Raw genomic sequence first — 22,326 nt, 5'->3', positions numbered from 1 at the left:
AACTCTTGACTACTAAAGTAAATATTTATATTGGGAAATTTTGAATATAAGAAATAATGTAAGATATGACACAATTTAGCAATAATCTGTATTATTAATGTATATCTGATTTTTCTGTCTTTGTGATATGGGTAGACTGGAAATGAAAAAGATTGGCATCTCTCATATTAATATATGAATACATTTTAGGAGGATAGAATTTTCCTAGCTGTCGATCCAATTAGCAGAGTCTGGATTATAATTATGATGGGATTTAATGTCTAATTTTGAACAGGTCAAAGATGGACTCTTGTAGTATTAAAAGATAAATCAAAGTGATATTAAGCTTCCTTTTTCTGTTCTCTGTAATTCATACTAGGATTTCATTTTTTTTCTAAGGAAGTAAGTTTTGGTCATACTGACATCTTTTTCCTATTGGAAAGATTTTATTTTCTCTCTTTTCCGAAAAAGAAATTTGTTATAGCAAAGAACCCTCTCAAGATTTGTAATTTCAATATTCCAAATGTCTTTTGGTACAATAAGTTTTCTATAACTTTGATATGGCTGTTGCAGAAGTGAATGTGATATTTGATTGAAGAATTTTGTGATACTTGATTCAAAGCTGAGTAGCTGATTATAAAAGTGGACTGTAGTTTTGTGTTATATTGTTTATTTTTGTCAATCATTCTAACACTACCTCCCTTCAATCTTTAGAGGAAATTTTTTCTCAGAATAACTTGCTGCTTTTAACCACTGTACATAGTGCCTTCTGAATTTCTCCTCTGGTGATGGAGAAAGAAATATTTCTAAAATATGTGCCATATCTGTAATGGTAAATGTTAGATTTGAGTGGGCAAATTAAAATAGAAACTTAATGATGTTTATGTGGTGACTATGAGAATTTTCTGGATAAATAAGCATGAGAAAAGAATATAATCAAATATTTGTCTAAATTGAAGTTAATTTAATTTATTAATATTTAAATAAACTCATATTTCAGCTATTCCTCTTACAGTTTTTATTATATTTGTTACTCTCCAAAATATTTTTATGATAATATTTTGCTAGGTTGAAGTAATTCAGTGAAATATTTTTGCTCTAATGGCTGCATCTTATTTTCATGTGTACACTGATCAATTTGGGAAAGTTAAACGGCATCGATCTGTTGAAATTATTTTTATTACTTTTTTTGATGGTGATTTAATGAAATTCTTTTCTTTAGGTGATGATTATACATTCTAAAAGCATTTTGACAGATTTTCAGTGGGCTCAGTAATGTCTTAAATATTATGGTCCTGCAAGTAACTTTGTTTTCACTAATGATATCTTTCTTCAGCATCAGTGTTCAGGAGTGACTTTTCATCAATAATTATAAACCTTTGAATTCTCTTTATTTCTATATTAACTTTATTTTTCTGATCCTATTAACCCACTGTAGCTAACCAATTTGCCATCAGTTCTTCTATATTCTTTTTTCTTTTTCTTTTTAATATCTTGTGTGTTTGATTATATCTTTCGACAACCGTGCACTGGATTCTTTCTCAAAATGACTGAGGCCCTTCCCTTCAGAGTCACTTTTTTACCTTTTGAGTACATTCACTCACACCCATCTCCTTTGTCTATGTCTGTCCATTACACGATGTGATCACAGAAGAAGTGGACTCCACAAGGAGAAGACATGCAGGTCTGTCTCTTCTACTGCTTTTCCTTCTTACTTTTTCATTTATCTAACTTTTCCTAATAATTTTCTACTATATTTTATTCATTTCATAATTTTTCATTCTCCTCTAATTTAATAAAATATTAAATCTTGCAGGCATTTTTATTTCAGATAGTTGTATATTCAACTTTTAACAGCAACTGCGCCAATTTGATAAATAAAAATAAAATAATTAAATTTATGTAATTTGCATATGTGTATATATGTATGTATTTTTCCACAACTGGGTAACTAACTCCATATTCAAGTATATGTTGTATATGGAGTTAGCAAGATTACATTAACCCATGAATCATAATTTGTTCTTCAGCTTATTTTAGATATAAAATTTGTTCCTTTTTTTTACATACTTCTAAAAGTATTTTATCTTTATCATGAGTTCAGCAATGTGTCAACAATGGAGAATAATAAAGAACAAGTACTTGTCCCAAACAAGCTATTGATATCAGCAAGGACTTAAAATATATGGGTAACATGTTTATGTGTCAACATGGACAACTTTGGCATTATATTCTACAAAGCAATATAGTCAAATAAAATTTGTTTCAACTAGATGGCCAGAAAAGGCTTCATGGAAGATGTTATCTTGAGCTAAAATGAACATTCATTCAATACACATTTATTGAGCACATGCTATGTGGTACCATTCAAGGTACTGGAAATAACAGAACACACAAGGTAGTCACCTGTCTCCATTGGCTTTTTCTAGTGTGAGTGTAACAAATTAATGCAATACTAATATGTATACTATGAGAAATCTATATGTTATATAGAATACAATGGTATCACAAAGGATTTTATGATCATTTCTACCCAAGAAGAATGGATATTAATTCAAGAATGACTTCATAGAAAGCATGTTAAAAGCTGGAAAGATGTTTGCCTCAGGTATTAAGAGCATTTCATGCAAAAGAAACTATAGATAAATGCCTTCAAACAAGTTTGTGCAAACATAGGCAAGGGCAGGCAGGCTTCTTTAAGATCATGTAAGTTATTGAAGGAAGTAGAGCAAGAGAGGAACAAGATGAGATATTTGTCTCTAGAAAGATTATCCTGGGAGGTCTATAGAAACAATGGCCTGGAGTGATATAAGCAGAAAGATCATTTATTGATATATTGCAGTTGATCAATTAAGGAATGATAATGGGCTGAACTAAGGTACATGTAGGCATAGTTGATAAATCAGAAGTTATTAAAAGATGTAGAATCTCAGATTACTGATTGGATGTTACTAATTGGGTAGTATTGATGCCGAAAAAAGGAGGTATAAGATAATCTAATTATTGAAATGTTTGAATAAGTAAATGGATGTATATTTGATCAAGATAGTGAATATAGGTTGTGCAAGTTTTAAGGGAAAATGGAGTTCAGTTTGGAGATGGGTCGAGTTTGAGGTTCCTTTGGGATCCTCAATGATAAAAATCTAATAGAAGTTTTGGGTGTATATTTCTGGTACACAGAAGAATATATGGGTAGTATTTAACTAATTCCATTGGAATGACCAGAATTCCTAGACACATATGAAGAATAAGAATAGTACCAAGAATCGAAATTCTAGAATCACCAACATTTATTTATATTTAATGAATGAACAGATGAACAAGAACCAGAAAACTTTGTTGAAAAGAACCATTCAAAGAGAGTAAGATACCCAGAAAAGAAGATATCCAGAAAAGAATTCAAGAAAAGAGTTTTTCAAGAGGGATATATTCAACAAAGAAAAATTCCAGCGAAGACAAATATCTTGTTAATTCATGAAACTAATAATAATGATCTTTGCCTGATTGATTTCAGTGAAGTTGTGGAGAATGGAAACCAGATTGAAGTGAAGGGAAAGATTATATTTAAAAAGAAGAAGTTGACGTGAATGTAGATTAGGCCTCCTGATGGCTAGGGAAAATTATAAAATAAAGGGTAGAAGTTTGTGGGCAGTTACATTAGAAAGAAAAAAAGGTTGAGGATGTTGCAAGTGACTGTCAAGGAACGTAATTGCAGTGATGTCCTAGATATATTAAGATTCTAGTTAAATCATGTAGTGTTCAATGAACCGGAAGAGAATGAGTTCAGTGAAAAACTGGAATTTCTCAAGATATTGTGACTAGTGGAAGCAAGTGGAGCCTGTTATTTATTTATGCCAGAGATTTATTTAATTTGCTTAGAATTTTCAAATGTTAAACAATTGCAAATAATGTGAAGATAAAGTGTTTGGTCCTAGGAGTGGGTTTCTGGGATGGACCCTGGATTATAGTTTGGGAAGGCAAGAAAACCAAACTTCGATGCCATAGGACATCATTGAAGGTTTAAGACTGACAGAAAATAGATGAAGAAAATTGCCTGGGAAGTAGATTGTAAGCAAGAATATATAAAGAAATGAATATAAAATTACATTTTATATTAAATTGTAAAAGTAAATTTGGAATCAGCAATGCAGACTTGGGAGAATGCAGATAATACTTCCAGGCTTCTATACTACCTAAGGTTTATGATTTTGAGTAGTTTCCTTTCTAAGTTATTTCTGATGGAGGAATTCTTGTTGAAACGTCAGTTTTCCATTCAGGATAAGAACTGAAATGAGCATGTAAAATTTAAGTAAAAGGACTATGGTTTCCAAATAAATAATGGAGAAAATTAGGGTGTCTTTCAGCATTATGGGGAGAATTAGGAAAGAATTATAGGAGAAGTTCAGTTGACATCACCGATTGGAAATGTTAAGAAACATTAAGAAAAAAATAGGTGCTGGGAAAGGGGAGGAATGGACTATTTAATTTGGTAACAGGGAAAAATGAAAGAATTTAAGCTTTAGGAATGGAATTCAATAAGTGAAATAAGGAATCTTCATGATTTGCATAAAAGTAAAGTTGGAGTTTGAAGGAAGAGGAGAAGATTAATAATAGAAACAACTTCTTTAGGAAAAAATACTATCTAGTTTGTATGTAGATGGTTAAATTTATGGAGGAAAGAGAAAGTTATATTGGATTCAATTATTAGGTCCTAGATTATTGTGCTAATTAAACATAATCTGAAGTCTTTCTCAGCATCAATTTAAAACTGCAGTTGTAGCTATGGCTCTCTAATACTTCCCTTCCTCCTGTTGCAAGTAAGCTGAAGAATGGCCTTTCTCAGTTCTAGTTGTAGACCCCTAATGCTGTAAGTTGGGGTGTGGTCTGTATTAACTCTTGTGCAACTAGCACCAAAAAATGTAAGTCTCCAGGTAAATGGAGACTAGTGCATTCTGTTTCAAAGTAACTAAAAATAAAGAGAGAGTGATAGAGAAGGTCATAAGAAGAATTTCAAAAAGCAGTACATTTTGTGATATGCAATTCAGAATGGATTGCACCCATTTAATAAAAGTCATGAAATTCAGGCTTTTAAAAAACTGACTGGCATGTCTGACCAATGGAATGTAATGTCTGTATTAGCTTATCATTCATGTCTCTTAAGAATACACAAGCTGGTTATTTTTATTTATCAACACCTATTAATGCCTCAACCAAAAATGTGATGAAAAAGTAATCTCATAACACTAGTCACTTCCCAGACATATAAAATTGAAGTGTATGTTTTATACCATAATCATAGGGCCTACATTTGTGTTCATTGGTCCAAGTATAGTTAGTTACTACAACATAATTCTACTTGGTGAATGGAGGAATGAAATTGATCATTCATTTTGAAGAAGCAAAAATTTGATTTTAGATTTTGTAATTCATAAGTTTCTTTTAGATGAGAAATTACAGGCTTTATTAAAGTTTATATTCTTAGAAAATTTCACATACAATTTTATATTTTTCAATAATTGTAAAATATATTTTTGAGACCATTTGAAAGAGAGCCAACAATACAAAAGAGATTTTAAAAATACAGTTTGGTAAATTCCATAGAACAACATCTGCTTATGCTTTTTAATTAAAGTCCCAAATACACAAATTTTTAGAGTACTTCTGACGTGGTTTGCGGTATCTGGCAATCTTAGTACTTGTGTAATACATTAGTTTTATTCAGAAGGAGATCTCAAAGACAAAAGATGGTTTTCAACCATCTTTTGTAAGAATTCTTACTAATTCCTTGGATAAATTATTATACTGATTATTTATATTAACTATTATGATTCTGTGCTACCTTAAGTGTTTTAGAAAATATGTTTAAAAATTTTATTTTGAACTGACCCATTGGTCTGTTTGCCACTAATTTAATTTGAAAAGCTTAACAATTCAAGTTGAATAGTTTCAAACATTTCTTAATTAAAATACAATTGGGAGTAAGTTACACATACTTTATGTTGTCATTATAATCCTTTTTAAGTTCTTAATTCTTTTAAATTTTTTCCAGTTTTTTGAGATATATTTGCCATATACAGTGCAGTGATTTCAATATATGAATATTAAAATTACTATTTCTTTTTAGGGTTAGCTAAGGGAAATTTTTCAAACTGAATACAATTACCATGTTCTTTTTAGTATGCAAACAGTTCCAGTTTTGTTCTATTTCTCTGGTTGTTCTGAATGTTGCCCATCAATATGTATTGCTTCAAACTTGACCTCCAGTGCTCATCAGATTCATTTGTTATGTGTGCCTTGTTTTAAGTGCTGTGTGCTTTCACTTGATATTTGTTCTACTCGTGTTTGTTCTAAAAGGTAAAGAGGAGTAACAAGCATTGTAGGGTACATGTGGCATACGTGTATGTGTATACTTACAAACATACGTATAAGCTGTTCCTTAAATGTCCCCAAATCTTCAATTATGATTTATTATCAATCTTATCATTACATATTCTATTCATTTTATAGTTAATTCTCTAAGCATATTTAATGGGCTATTATTGAAGACAATCTAAAGCACATGTATTCAAGATTTGCTCAGTCATGAAAACCATAACCCTAGTGCACTGAAATCATACTAGAAAATGTAAATCACTCAATTTCATAAGGAAGCTTGGGGTATAAATTCTATGTTCAGTAACTGAACTTGATAGCTTAGATGTTATGAAACACAAATTAATGAATTTTTATATGGCTTTAAGCTTAATATTTTATTTAGTAATATTGTGATATTTTAATCAAAGTCTCAAATGAAATGAGTATGTGCATATAAATGTATGTGCATTTCACACTTTATATAAAGCTCCTGTTGAAAGCAGAAAACTTAAGTTCTCTAAAGCCTGTACGCTCAAATATAAGAAAAGAGCTAAAGTTCTTAATTTGAATCTGTAAGAATACCCAAACATGGTATAAATATGGTGTTGATAGTTTCTTTCTTGCATGGGAAGGGTGGAAGAAACTGGAAAGATAATTAGAATAGGTGTCAAATGACCTAGTCCTGTTACTGAACTGTATAATCCCAGACACATAACTTATGTCTTTGCATTTCAGTTATCTCATATTTTAAATGGGGGTTTAGAATGCTTTTTAAAAAATTCTTTGTGGATATAACAATCCATCTACATTGTAAAGTATATCCTAAAGCTTCCATTTTACCTGAGCCTGTTGTTCAACTTAAAACTCCTCCCTAAACATTTCAGTAATTAGGGAAAACATTTGTTCTTGTAAAAAATGTTAGTCTGAGCACAGACTCTGGAGCTGCCCTGTCTCATTAGCTCCATGACTTATTTTCTATGTGCCACAAATTTCTCATCTATAAAACATAATAATAGTACTACCTCAAAGGATTATTATAAGGATTACATTACTTAATATATAATATATAAAGAGTCTTAAATATTTTAGCTGTGTAGAGAATGAAGTGTAGCTCTGGATCGTAGTTATGATTAAAAAATATTTTTTAAATTGAGTTGAAAGGGTATTCTGGATATTCATTGATAATGAATATGAAAAAAAAGCAGATCTAGCAAGTAATTTTAAATTGTTCTGAACAAAGGGAGCTTTAGGGCTCATGGGGTGTCCATTTGGGAATGGCTAGGAGATGGCTAGAAGTGTCTTATGGGAAAGGTAATGATTTTCAGTATGGAAATAACAAAATTATGGACTTGGATAAAGTCACCCATAGATAGAAGAGAGAAAGTTAATAACATGTTAGGAAATGTATGTATTTGAAAGATATACTGAGACTGATGAGCCACCAAAATAATCTGGTAAAAATGAACTAAAGGAAAGTGAGAAAAATGTCAAGCCCAACAGTTAAAGGAGAAACTATCAAGAATAATGTGATAATTATGTCAAATGTGGCAGGCAGAATGATGCTGAGGAATGATTGTGGATTTGGTCAGCAAGACATTTCAATCTTTGAGATGTAAGTTTCACAATATCAAACTAAGCTACAATACACAATGATGACGTTTTTCTTTGAACACAATCACCACGACAAAGGAGAGCAAAAGTTATACTTACAAAGTAGACCAGCAGTAACCAAATAATATGTTACATTTGAAGATATGGGCAGTGGCTTTCTATATGTGAACATTCTTATTTTATAGCTGAAATATATAAGGCTCACTTGAACCAGCACAAGTTCTCAAATCATGTAAAAACCCATTCCTCGTGCCAGATAATGTGGGTCCATTGGAATGATGATGAATCATTCATGACTAGGTGTTAACTGCACATATTACAGATTTTACTCTTTGGAGATGCAGTAGAATTGACTCAGACAAGGAGATTTGGAGGGTTTTAGCTTGGAACAATTGAGGAACTAAGCCTCAGTAATCAAAGCCATTTTTTATTTTGCATTTCCTTAATCAGATTTCCTTGGGTTAAAAACCTTTATTTTAAGACAAAGCTAATAATGTTGCATAATTATGTCACCAATGTATAAGTTCTTCATAATTGAGTTTAGCATCTATGAAGTTACTATTTGTATTTCTAGCATGTAGATAAAAATTGAAGTACATCTCAGCTGAATAACTTACGCAAGCAATTTGAAGTTAGAATTTTTTTTTTTAAGATTTATTTATTTATTTATAAAAGCGCTGGGTACAGTCAGAAGCGCGGGAGGGTGAGAGAATTCACCAGAGCCAGAGTGGGGAACAGAGCAGGCAGAAGGACCGAAGGTCACTGCTGAGGGGAGCAGCGGGCGGCAGGAGAGGTCTGCGCGCCATGTGGGACCCTCCTCCGGTGGCCGGGGAGCAGCCGGGGATCGAACTGGCGCTGCAGAGGCTGCGGGCAGCTTCGCAACCCAGCGCTCAACCGCTGCGCCACCGGGGAGGCCCCTGAAGTTAGAATTTAAACTGAAGCAATTGGGGTTGATGTCAAAATCCATGTCCTTGGCCTCAGGAAATGTGAAAAGGTGGAGATGTAGACATGCTAACGCCAAGAAGTGGGAAACTGTGCAGAGAACAATATAAGACCATTCTGGAGTTCTGCTTAGAGAAGAACAGGAGAGAGGAATTCAGAAAGGTGATGGGATATCAGTGGATACCAACTCAGTTTACTTTGTAGTTTTATTTATGATCCTCATTATAAAGAATATTTCCATGTGAGTATTTGGAAAACTGAATGAAATTTAGTCTGGTTTCTAGCAGCCTTGTCTCTTCATGTAATCATCATCCTTTATTCTCTGAGAATGAGCTCAGATAGTGTTTATTCTTCTTCTGAGAACAAAAACATTTCATGAGATGTTCTATGCTTGATACATTCAGGCTGCATTCCTTTGAATCTGGAGTGTTATATATGAGTTACTCTGTAGTCATTCTTGTTGGCCAATAACAATCATTAGTTTCTTTGTGGTAAAAAGTATGACTTGATATCCTAGGATGATACTAATTTAAATCCATATATCTAAAAACTTCTCAGTGTAAGTAACTTTCCCCAATAATGACTTAATAGTGAAAATTTTACATAACATTTTATAAAATATTTAGCCAACATGAATAAAATCATAATAAAAATCAAAAATGTGCTTCTTTTCTTATAATCACAATGTTGTTACATAAGTTACATTTTATCCCAATATATAATCTAAATGTATAACCATTTTCCAGGATGTTCACCATTGATATATGAGGAAATTATTTTTCCAAATTTTTCTCTTTGCTCTTTCATGGGAAGCTCATTTCACTTTTATAATTTATAATCATTATTTACTGATGTTTTCTTAATTCCATATCAAAATTTTTTTTTTCTCTACAGGTTTTCTTGATTTAATTTTTGAAGAACACCTTTATATTATTTGATATCCTGTTATTTGTAATATATTAGCACTAAAGGAAATTTAAAGACTGGACAATTTTTATGTATACCATCATTGAAAATAAGTGAAATATCTCTAAAAATGGTTTACTTTATTCTTAGTAATTTTGCCCTGTTTGTTTCATTCCTCTACCTAGTTACCCCTATATGATCACACCTTACTTGGAGAAGGAACAAAGCTAGGTTTATTATTTCAAATTTTCATTGTGGTTGGCGGCGGTGGGTGGGTGGGGGTCATGATCACATGTTTTAATCCTATTAAAAATCTGTACATTATAACAGTTCTACCTTGAAAAGTTTCTCATCTGCTTCCTTGTTTGCCTTACTTAGAAGATAAAATTTTTTGCTACTTTCAAAAATGCTTTTATTGCTTAATACCACAACTAATATAATTTAAATCTAGTTAATAAATAAGATATTACAGGAGTCTAGAAATTCTGAAATGAAAAGGGGTCATTCAGTATGAACAATAGAATGAACAATTGCTTGAGTTTGCATTTTTATTAGTTACATACCTTAGGTCAAACATTTTAGTAGTCACTACTATCATTTTCTGTACAAAACGAATAATCTTTGTGGGGTGGATAGAATTCTTCACACAGGAAAAAGTGTATACTTTCAGCACAATTCCATAAACAAAATGTCTAACAATTAAAAATTCCAAAATCTCACATTGTGTTTGAAATCATACCATGATATCTTTAATATGATTTAGTGTATCAGTAATAAGCCTGAATACACATTGTAATGCAATAATCTCAATTTTTATGTTAACTCAACAGACATAAGTTTTTCATTAACAGCACCAAGGAATACTGTCCATCGTTTGTTTTTAATATACATTAGAAAAATTATGAGTCTCTTCCAGCATAGGTCTTATCTCACTTTTTATATGATGGATATTTTTATTTTTATATAAGCTTTAAATTAACATGGTATTTCTAAGTATATTTAAATTTTTATTTCTAAATGAACATCAATGTAAAAATGCATTTAAACTTTATCATACTCCACACAAGTTTAAGATATGTGTTATAGTGGATGTAGTTGAAGTTAGTCTTATGGTTATATTAATTAGACCTCAGATGGCAAATAGTTATCTTTGATAATCATACCAAAACATAAGACAGGATATATGCACAAGATAATAATACATGCTGCTCCGTTGATTAGTTTTCCCTTACTGTACATCTTAGCTGTAGGGAAAAATGAGAACATTCCAAAAAAATAGAAGAAAGAGTTTATTAATACAATGAATCTGACTCATGTTTGTTTCTTTTATCAATGGTTATTGCACTTTTTCTTTGAAGCAATTTTAATAATAGTCTTCAAACTCCTTCACTGAGAGACTTTCATTTTTAAATTTAGCTTACTTACTTTTTGAGATATATCTTGTTTTTTCAGGAATTGTAATTAACAAGTTAAACATAATTAAGTTATTAGAACATTTACCAACATTTTCTCTTACACGTGTCATTGTGTGCAGGCCAGGGAGGGGAGGTAGTAAAACAATTACACTTGTCTAAAAGATCCTTCTAGATTTGGATCACCCTTTTGATTCGTTTTCCTGGTTTAATGAACTTTTCACTACAGTCTCTCTCTTCTCTCCTTCTCTCCTTTTCACTTGCTTTAGCTTTTTCTCTTCTTTTATTCCCTCTTGTATTTCTACACACACACACACACACACACACACACACTCTTCAAAGGAAATTTTAATGACTGAAATACCAAGAAAAACAGTACAAATTTCTAGACCACTTTACATTATCCATATTAACGAAATAGGTATGATAATATAAAATAAATGTAGAATACACTTAAATGTCATTCACTTCCATTTTAATCAGCCAGAAAGTTATATCGCACAAGAAATAGTAAAGAACATCTGATCCAAAAACTATTCATTGTTTGTGATGAATTATATACCTGAAACAATAAGATAAAATGTGCAGGTATAGAGGTTGTGAAGAGAGGACTCAAACCCAAGTTTTAACTCGTCATGTCTTTTAAACCAGTGCCACTTTTAAGATTTCCTTCAATCTTTTATATCATAAATATACCCACTACCCACGTTTAGATGTTTCAAAGCCTCATCAATACCATGATAGTTATCTCCACTGTTTTCTCCATGTACCCAGCCTTTACCTTTCCCTGCAGACTTAGTACATCTTGACTTTAAATATTGAGACCTAAAATGGTGCTAAAATCCAAACTTTCTGTGAATGATCAAATCTTACTAAGTCTGTTCACTAAATTAGATGACAGAAAGAGACATACTCTGTTTCCTATGATCACTAGACCTGTCCTGGTAATGTATATCCTATGGAAGTTTGAATATCAGTTTCTTTTGACTGCAGGGAAAGAAGTCAGTGAAATTTGGTTATAGCATCTCCCTTGAAGTACTATATAATTAAATGGCAGGGAGTTAATAGAGAAACAAAAGACAGGTGCACTTAGTGACAGGTAACCTAAATAGATTGTTACAGCTTGTTAATTTTTTTTCTACATTTTTAAAAGGACAGGTTTATTAGAAAAAGGAAAAAGGAGAAGCACCTGCACAGTCACAGGTGGGCAGGAGGGCTGCCTTTAAGGTTTGTTAATTTAAGAGACCATAACTTTTAAATAAGAGTATGAGCCTCACAGTAAGTAGTACAACACTTTTGTCAGTTTCTTGAGCTTTTCTTTTCCATTGAATTCATCTTTCCCTTTGGCACATATGAAGTTCAGTTTTCCTACATCCCTAGGAGGAAGGGATTGATCATTTTTATAAGCAAACACATTATAAGTAAAGTCAAATTATAATATCTTTCCCAATTTGTCAGTTCTTAATGATCATGATAGAAAAATTCAAAATTGACTGATTTGGAAACAGTTATTCCTCAAAACTGTGTGTCTCTGTTGGAAGGTTAAAATTAAGCTTGTTTATACTTTTAAGGAAAATGCTTCTGCTTGCCCCTGTACTAATGTGGAAATATTTATTTGGTGCATAATTTATAATTTTTATTCAATATTTACATACTTTTTCTCAATTTACTTTGTTCCTTTATTTTCATTTTTTGCATTTACATGTATATTTAACAAATAATTTAATGTATTTTTATGAGGTTCTATATAATGAAATTAATATTAAAATGTCAGAAGATTCATAGGAAGTGATTGTGAAGAAATCACTTTATGGTAGCTTTAAAATTCTTTTGCTTGCCTAATGTCTTAAATTCAACATTTGAGAAAACTGATATGAAAAATATAAATATATGCAAGTCACTTTGTACTTATAAAAATTGAAAAATATCTGTACTTTATTGCATTTAGAAGTATTTCTTATTATGCACTACTTTCAATCAGTACATCCAAATACTTTTATTTAACAAATAAATACATATCCTAAGATAGATTAAGTAACAAATGACTACACATTTGCATTTTAATAATTATTTAACATTTATTTCCAAAATATTATCAATAGTGAGACAAGTTTTCAAAGTGGATAATTTTTTCTTTTGCACATAAACATATTGTTTTTATAACAGTGGTTTTCTTCTGTATTTATATAGTCATGCCAGATATTTTTATAGATGATATATTAACCCAAGTAAGAAAATAATAGCACTTACATCTACTTTCAGTAAGTGATAACTGCTAGCATTCCAGTTTGTAATCTTAACTCCTTTTTTACTCCATCTCTTGTCTTTTGTGTGGGTTATGTGCATATATGTTTTTGTTAACTGCAGTTTTCAAATTAATAGTTTATAAGCTATACTACTAGATATACCATTTAATATTTTATAACTGTTACTGCAGTATCTTTTTATATATACATGTCTATATGAATACACATGCATACCATGCTCATTCATTTTTTCATGAATATGTAGTAGTCTGTAGATAGACCATAAATGCAATTAACTATTCTCTATTGCTGGACATTTAGAATGTCTTCCCAAGGCTTCACAATAATCAAACAATGCTGCAATGAACATACTAGTCTTATGTCTTTGTACATTGATTTATTTTTTAGGAAAGATTCTGGGAGGAAAATTTTATGTTCAAAAACTTGACCATTGTAAAACCTTTTGATACACAGTACCAAATATGTTTTATTTTTAAGTAATTTACTTTTTGTCATTAACATTAGTTACTTCGGGAAGTATTCATGTAAATGACCATTTTTTTTCAAGTCTAGTATGTAACTGTCAAGCTGAAATATATGTTATTTTCAGTTATAAGATTGAGGAAACACAAAATATTCAATGAAATCAAGGACTATACTTTCTGAGTTTCACTGCCTTTGAAAATACAATTTTAGCATGAATAATTATTGCATCTTTTTGTTTGTTTTAGGATCATTTTAATAATTTCCAATGTCATTCTTTTAATTATTGCTTTTGGAGTTCACCCTCTGGAATCTACAAAATAAACACAGTCATGCCTTTTCCTATATGATTGTCACCTCACAGTAAACAAATAGCTGCATACACTGATTATGCCTTTTTCTTTATTGCACTTAATTTGGGTCATGCCTAGGATGGTGATTTTAGCATTTAGAGATTATATGAACTTGACTCTTTTGCCTTGTTGTTCACTTTGAATATTATCTCTGTCACTTATTGCTGTCCACAACCATCTTTTGTTTTGTGTCTCTTCTACACTGTATTTTCCTAGAAGTTGGAAATTTTTTCTAAACTGGGATTCAGTAGCATAATTAAAAAGAAATTATTTTCCCTTCTCCTGGATGGTTTGGTATATACATAATTTAAAAATGTTTCTGCTATATAAGTTATATACTTCTTTAGCTTCAATTAGAAAAGGGCTTCAGATAATATTTTTTATTCTCAGATTACATTTATTTTTATGTATTTTATGAAAATATTTGATTTGCTAGGGCTGCACTTTGTATATTGTTATCAATTATTTGGATAGTTTCAAGAGAAAAAGTTTGTGTTGGAAAACCTTCACTATTAATGAAAACCTTCACTATTAAGATATTGTTTGAAACCTTCACTATTATTGAAAACATGATTTTTTTTTTTTTTGTGGGACCCTCGCCAGTGGCGGGGGAACAAACCGGTGCTGCAGAGGCTGCAGGCAGCCTTGCAGCCTAGCACTCAACTGCTGCACCACCAGGGGAGGCCCTGAAAACATGATCTTTATTCTAAAACTTATTGGAAAACAAATTTAACATCTTTTTAAAAGGAAAAAAATTAGAGTACATCCATGTATAAAATGCAAATGTTTAATGATCATTTTACAATGATATATTAATTTGTTAAAAAATATTAATAAATAAGTTTGTTTCCTAACCTCAAATTATTAAAAGGCATATCTTAGTTTTGTAAAGATGTCATACAATCAAAGAAAAAGGAATTACAGGCATCATTATTCTCATCAGAAACTCTTATGAAACAGATAGGCACATAATGACATTTTTCTCTCAGATAAGCAAGACGTCAAAAACCTGATTCTAAATATCTACATTGAAATAGTAAAAGGGGTGAGGGGGTTGCAAGAATTTGGGGTATGAACCAATACAGTTTCTGGATTAAAATAAGATTAATAATCTTAGACTTCCATGATGTCTATAATCATAAGTTCTCTTTTCCTTAAATTTTGAGGTTCCTCCTTTGTGTTTTTGATACTGGGTTTAAGAGATTTCCCCTCTTAAGATTCCCAGATTTGAGTATTTGTTGAACAGCACTAGGTGAACCCCTCGGCAAGCCTGCCACATTCTGCTCACTGTTCACCTTCATTGTAAATTGTATCACTGCCAAACCCATGTCCCTATTTAAAAGAAGTGTGGGTGATGTTGCATTGGGACCCCAAAAATATGTGTGTGTGTATGTACATGTGTGTGAGCTTCTGTATTTAAAAAACAAGTACTTTCAACTTAATACTAGGACATCTATATATTTGACTTTTCTTTTTCTTTTAAAATTTTTGGTGTGAAAAAAAAATCCTTGCATAATTTAAATTATTAGGAAAATCAATAAAAAAAACTGATTAAAATGTCAAGGAGACATTTGTCAAGGAAAAATGCTAAAATTGATGGATATTCAGAAAGCTTTGTATATAAATGTCTATAAACTACAGGCCCACTTCCAGAATGATTTAAATGAACTCTATTATTTATGAAACAATTTATTGAAACAAATAGTATTGTCTTAATTTACTTTATTAGTAGTTTATACCAAAAATAACTTGAGACTAATATTGAGTACACTTATACATTATCACTTCAATAGACACAATATATGCAACTTTTGCTTTAAATGTGTTCATATAAGAAATCTAATTGTCCCTTTTGTCTTAATCATTTCTTGTTCTAATTTGAAAATATTTTGATATTTGATTTGATTTTGAACTAGTTTTTTTAGCATACACAAATTACAAATCACATCAAATCTCTAAAATATTTTCTTCAGTAAACATAGGGTAACATATGAAAGTATGAATTGTAGAGCTTCCTAGGTAAATTTACAGTTGAAAGCTTTCAGACAGCACTTTCCAAACTGCCTTTTTTGAGACTATTTCAAAAGTTATAAGTGTGTTTATGGGGAGGGGAGGAGCTGGACACAAAAGATTATTTATTGCAGAATTTTCAGGCTTTTTAAATGCAAAAACCTGCCTGTCACACTTTCTTTTTTTATTGTTATTTGTAATTTAAAAAATTATCAAGGTAGCTAGTACTTTCACTTATATCCTTTTATGTAGTATAGCGTATACGATTAGAGTTGAAAGTTTAGAAATTACATATTCCATTCCCAAGCAGATAGTGAACAGCTCTTCTACTTGCAATGATTCCTCTAATTTTTTATTCATTCTAAGTGGAAAGAAATAAAAATACTGTTTTGATTGAAATCAAAGTAATGTTACAGGAAACATTTTTTCTTGGTTATTTTCCTTAGAAAAAATGATGGGCAAAAAATAATCAACTTGTTGGTGAAGAATCCCCTATGATGATAATTCCTCTTTATCAATAAGAGATTTTCTTCTCTACAGGTATTAATATTTGTGGAGCACTTTATCTGAGAATAGCTTTTAATAAAAAAAAATGTAGAAAAAGATTTTGGAGCGAGGCATAGACATGCTTGTTACTGTTTGTTTTAGGGATTATCCTCTTATGAGAATTTAAAGTTATAAGTTAAAAGTAGATTTACCTAAATTTGTTAAATATAGAGCAACCAAGGTGTTACGTTGAGTTGAGACTTTAACGTTGAGGTGTTGGTTGAGACTTTAACGTAAAATATTTTTCATTTAGAGACCGTATATAGATGATGATTGAGATTGGAATTTATCTGACAACATATTTAAATTGCTATATCACTATTTGCATATTTTTCCTTATAGTAAATACAGATTCATATCTTTCTTGGAACTCCTACCCCCAGTGATCTGTAAAATATAGATGATGTTACATAAGCCTGATTCTACAGAAATTTTAAATCCTTGCTAAGGAGAAAGGACCTGTAATATGAAATTAATTCATATGAAGCCAGTATGCTTTAATATAGGGTTCAGCAGACTATGGGCTAGACACCAAATCTGGCCTACTGCCTGCTTTGTAAATACCATTTTATTAGAACAGAACCACACAGATTTGTGTATGTATGGTCTGCAGCTGCCTTCGTGTTACAATGGCATGGTCGCATTAGAGACCATATGTTATGCAAAGCCTAAGATATTTATTTGAGCTCCACAGGGAAGTTTGCAGGTTCTTGCCAGTATGTCATATTATTACCTAGCCAGTATGTCATGTTATTACCTAGTAATCAGAAAGAATTTAATGTAGTTTCCATAGGAGGTTAGTACCCAGAAAATAGTTTACTAGAAAATGCATATATATGTGTATGTATGTGTGTATATATATGTATGTATATATATTTGTGTACACGTATATATAAAATGTTTAAACTTCTTCATTTGCTTGTGCTATTCATATTTAAAATACTATTTGCTACTGTGATATCAATGAGACCATCTGGTATTTTTCTTTTTCTTTCTGGCTACTGTGATATCAAAAAGAAACTTCCCAAACACTATTTCTCCTATATTCCTTCAGTAGACAGAATTTTTTGATGCTGGGGTGATTTTTTTTTTTTTTTTTTGGTTCCCTTGCCCTTGGAGAAAATAAGAATTTTTCCCAAGAACATATTTTGAAGTATAGACAGTCCCACTATTGTATTTTAATAAGTCTATACTTTGCTATATACACATTCATATAATAGAGGCACTCACTGGATTTTAGTTCAATTTTTAGATTAAATTTATATTAATATATATTTACATTCCCTATTTTATAATTTGGCACAGAATAAGTCACATTATTATTGAAACATGACTCTTAAAAGGAACAAATTGCCTCACTTCCTTGGCTAGTTTATGTAGAAGTGCTGTTATACATAGAAGTTACATAATGTACGTTTTTATTAATTTTCTTTTATTCAAGATTTTCTTACTCCCTTTTGAAGTTGTTTTCCCCCTTTTTTCTTAATTAATTTTCACTTGAACTTAAAATTATCTAATACACATTGAGAATTTTTTCAGGGTGAGTATAAATATCCTGTCTTTGAATAAACATAGCAAGGAGTTATATTGTGTGCATTTACGTTCCTACCTACCATCACTGCTTGTGAATTTACATACAAAACTTTATAATACATAACCACTTACACCTACTAAGTTATGATTACTTTTCCCAGTTTGTAGATTCATAGGATATAATTGAAAATTTGTTTTTCCATTATGTATGTGTACATGAAATATGGAATTTCATAAAAAGTCTCTTTAATAAAAATCATAAATGTACTTTAAAACACTTTTTGTATTTACTAAGGTTTGCTAAATAAATTTAGTTCTTGTTACCAAAGTTTTAAAGACCCTTTGATACTTGTAATTGATGTGTTTTGAGGTAACACCTATTAGTAGATTAATCTCACTTTGTAATAGGCCTACTAGTTCACTTTCTTGCATTCCTTTTTTTTTTCTTCTGAAATGATTTAAGTAACATTTTGTGCCTTTATTGGCATGGTATTTTCTCAGCAATATTATTCCCCGGGACTTTTTCTTGATCCTAATTCTAGAAAATTCAAGTTCAAAAAATCTCGATAATTGGATCCACATGTGTTGGGGGCAACTTGCTTTAATAGATGGACTAATTTTATGATATTAGTTTCTAAGTGCAATTTTAAAATATTATTTAGACCATTTTGACTTACAGTTTTTTCCAGTAAATGAGCCAAATTTTGATTAATTAAAAACCCAACTTTTTATTATTACTATGGTTAGATTTATGTGCTGTCAAATATATTCTCCTGAACATACATGTATGAGAAAGTGTTTTCTACTTAGTGAAGATTTGTTGTCTTCTGTTTAAATTTGTTTACATTTTATTCAGATTTCAATTATGTATTTAATAATCATGCTTTTATTCACTAAATTGCATAGTTTAAATAAATCTAAAAAATTAAGACATTTAATTTGTACATTCTACCTTGAGTGAAAGTAGTATATCAGTCTAGCATTTCTTCTTTTATTTTACATCCTGTAAGTAGGGCTCAGAAATAAGAACTGAACATTAATTTTATGGGTTTTTTTCTACTCGATAGGTGCTATGGATATAGAGGAGAGAAATCGCCAAATGAAAATTAACAAATACAAACAGGTAGCCGGATCAGATCCCAGACTGGAACAAGATTACCATTCAAAGGCAAGACATTTTTCTTTTTAAAAGTTGTAAAATAATCAATTAATCATACGAAACCATTAGATTTTCTTAAATTGCTGAAGGCAGATTAGTTAGGCACAAACATATAATGCAGTGACCCCATTTTATTATCAAGTGCTAAAAATTTATATGTTTATAGACAAGTTGTTAGGGATAGAATTTGCCTCATTTAAAAAAAATAATGTAGGGGTTTAAAGACATAAACATCACAAATTATCTGAAGAACAAATATTTTCAAATTTTGCATTTTATAAAACCTGTGAAGGTCCTACCACTCTCAAAAATGTTTAGGAAGAACTTCTATTTTTTGATGGCTTTCCTACATGTAGATTTTTTTCCATTTTAATTGAATTTGATTTATTAATGAGTTACTGGGAAAAAATACAAACTCATGAGGCATTGTAAGGAGTTTAAAAATATTTTTAGCAGAATACTTTTGACTTTTGACTTAAATTTTGAGAATAAGTTGAGGTATGAAGTTTACCAATGCAGGAAATAGAGTATTATATTATTGTTCTTACCTTTCATTGCTTTTACATTTTCACAGCATTTTTAGGTTTATGCTATTATTTATGGCCAAAGTCACGAAAAGACTTTGCCCTAAAGTACCTATTTAAAATATAATTAAAATGATGAAAATAACAAAACTTACTCATACTATTTAATTGTTAGATATTTGCTCTGTGGTGTAGTAATGTAATCATTGCAATCATGTAATATTTGTGTCTGTGTATTTATCTGTGTGTTAGAGAAAAAGTTTGGATTATCAGATATGTAGGCCTTTATTACCCTTACCTGCTTAACCTTGAACTTCTTTCCTTTGAACTACCTTATCAATTCTTTGATAAAGTCAAGATGTACTAAGTATAATTGTCTGTGTCAGATATGCATATGTGGTAGGGAGCACAAGTGTCTAGTTTCTCCATGGTACAGCTTAGAAGAGGCAGAGATTCTTATATCAGCATCATCTTCTAAATAAACCATCAATCTCTTCCCCAAATTACATATATAGTGCCATAGTGAATACAGAATTATTCATCACAGATTCCTGATGCTGTAGAAATAGCATAGGCCTAAAGCCAGAGAAAATAAATTTAAGACTGATAAAAATAACCTTGCCTTTATTCAGACAGTCCTAAACTTCTAGGAACTTTTCTCTAAAAGAAGAACTTCAAAATGGTTCAGTAAATTTCACAGAAAATAATTCTGTGATGACATAATGTTTCAGGTATTTGTAACCTTTTGAGCTTGCTACCAGAAGTGATACCTGTGTCTTCCCAGGTACCATTTGGTATTTCTGCCTCAGAATAAAGAGACAAACTTGATTTTTTTTGTGGTGTCTGTTCTGCTGTGATCTCTCATTTACTCATTTTATATAATCTGAACAGCAAGGTATAAAGTCCTAATAAAGTAGGATATCAAAATTTATTTAAACATATCTTCAGATACACAAATTTGTTTTGTTTACAATCCTCTATACTTCAGGAAGGAATGTGGATGATTTTTTAAAGTGCATGTAATATTCTATATGATATTTTCAGTGAAGAAGTGAGGATCACAAAGTAAGACAAAAAACAAGGTTTCATTTTTCATCCAATAAAAATATTCATCAGAAGCATGACCAATGACTCATTATGGGTATCTGACAGAAATTGATTACAGGAGGGTGGACCAAAGGGATACCATAGACATGACCCAATCCCTCTCCACCCCCTCCCCCAGGAAAACAAGCTTTGATTTCATTCCAGTTCATAAATAAATGAGTGCCTAGAGCTCCAAAGTGTTATAACTTTGACTCCAATTATTTTAGGTTAAAAAAAATTTACGTCTTGGCAACGTACTAGTTATACTAAGCAATATAATTTTCTAAGTACTCACTAAGGTGTGGTTTTCAAAGTGTGGTCCCAGACCATTAGCATTGACATTATCTGAGGACTTTCACAAGTGTAATTCTCTGGTCCTCTCCAGGTCCATTTCACCAAAACTCTGGGTGTGGGGTCTGCATGTTTTAACAAACATACCAGGTAATTCTGATGCATAGTTAAATTTGAGAACTACTGCTCTAAAATTTACTTGCTTGTAAAATTTACATATAGATATCCGAAAGAGTTGATTTGCTGTATTAGTGTTTTAGATAGAAGCCAGTGATGAATAAGGTTGAAAATGGAGACTTTGTTTTGATAAGTAATTGGATACCTTAACAATACCTTTTAGTCTAACAAATCTTATCACTTGAAGGCCAAATAATTATCCATCTGTTTTCGTTGCTGGAAATATGCATTCAGTTTAACCAAAAATATAACTAAGTCATTAAGAAACAATATTTTAAAAGGACCCAAAAAGCAACTCTAGTTTGTCCCACTGCAAGTGATTTTCTGATGTCAAACAATCTACTGGGACATCTATTTCCCCATCACCCCTACTTTGATCTTCCTCTCTTGTAGATCAGAGAGAAATTTACAGAGGATTCTTTTTCAGTCAAAGGCACATACAGATTTAGTTACTAATTTCCATAATAATATTAGATTCAACTTTTCAACAGAATCTCCTCTCAGTATATGGAATATTTAGCTATATTTTTATACTTATGTTGAGAACAAGTATCAATTATAAGGTTTGCTACTGTATTTTCATAGCTTAGATCTAGTTCTTGGGGAAAAAAATCATTTAACAGATGAAGGAACAAATATATAGAAAGGCTAAGTGATCTACCTATGTTTACATAGCCACTAAGTCATGGAAAGTATTATTCATTGCTAATCTGG

General features: G+C 31.0%; 1 protein-coding gene across 5 annotated transcripts in view; it reads left to right on the top strand.

Moving 5' to 3' along the window:
* RIMS2 (regulating synaptic membrane exocytosis 2) overlaps positions 1–22,326 on the top strand; it is a 323,781-nt gene that overhangs the window by 180,509 nt on the left and 120,946 nt on the right. For 3 of the 5 annotated variants that reach the window (XM_054692040.1, XM_054692039.1, XM_054692042.1), the window contains one exon: positions 19,443–19,543. In XM_054692040.1, the coding sequence (XP_054548015.1) occupies positions 19,443–19,543 (101 nt within the window). Of the gene's footprint in view, positions 1–1,630; positions 1,664–19,442; positions 19,544–22,326 lie in introns of those variants that run through there. The other 2 variants (XM_054692043.1, XM_054692041.1) reach the window with 2 other exon arrangements.

The sequence above is a fragment of the Talpa occidentalis genome, unplaced genomic scaffold, assembly GCF_014898055.3.
Source record: "Talpa occidentalis isolate TD23 unplaced genomic scaffold, MPIMG_talOcc4v2.1, whole genome shotgun sequence".
NCBI classification, from domain to species: Eukaryota; Metazoa; Chordata; class Mammalia; order Eulipotyphla; family Talpidae; genus Talpa; species Talpa occidentalis.
The sequence above is the reverse complement of the archived record's forward strand: the minus strand, read 5'-3'. Positions and strand labels throughout refer to the sequence as shown.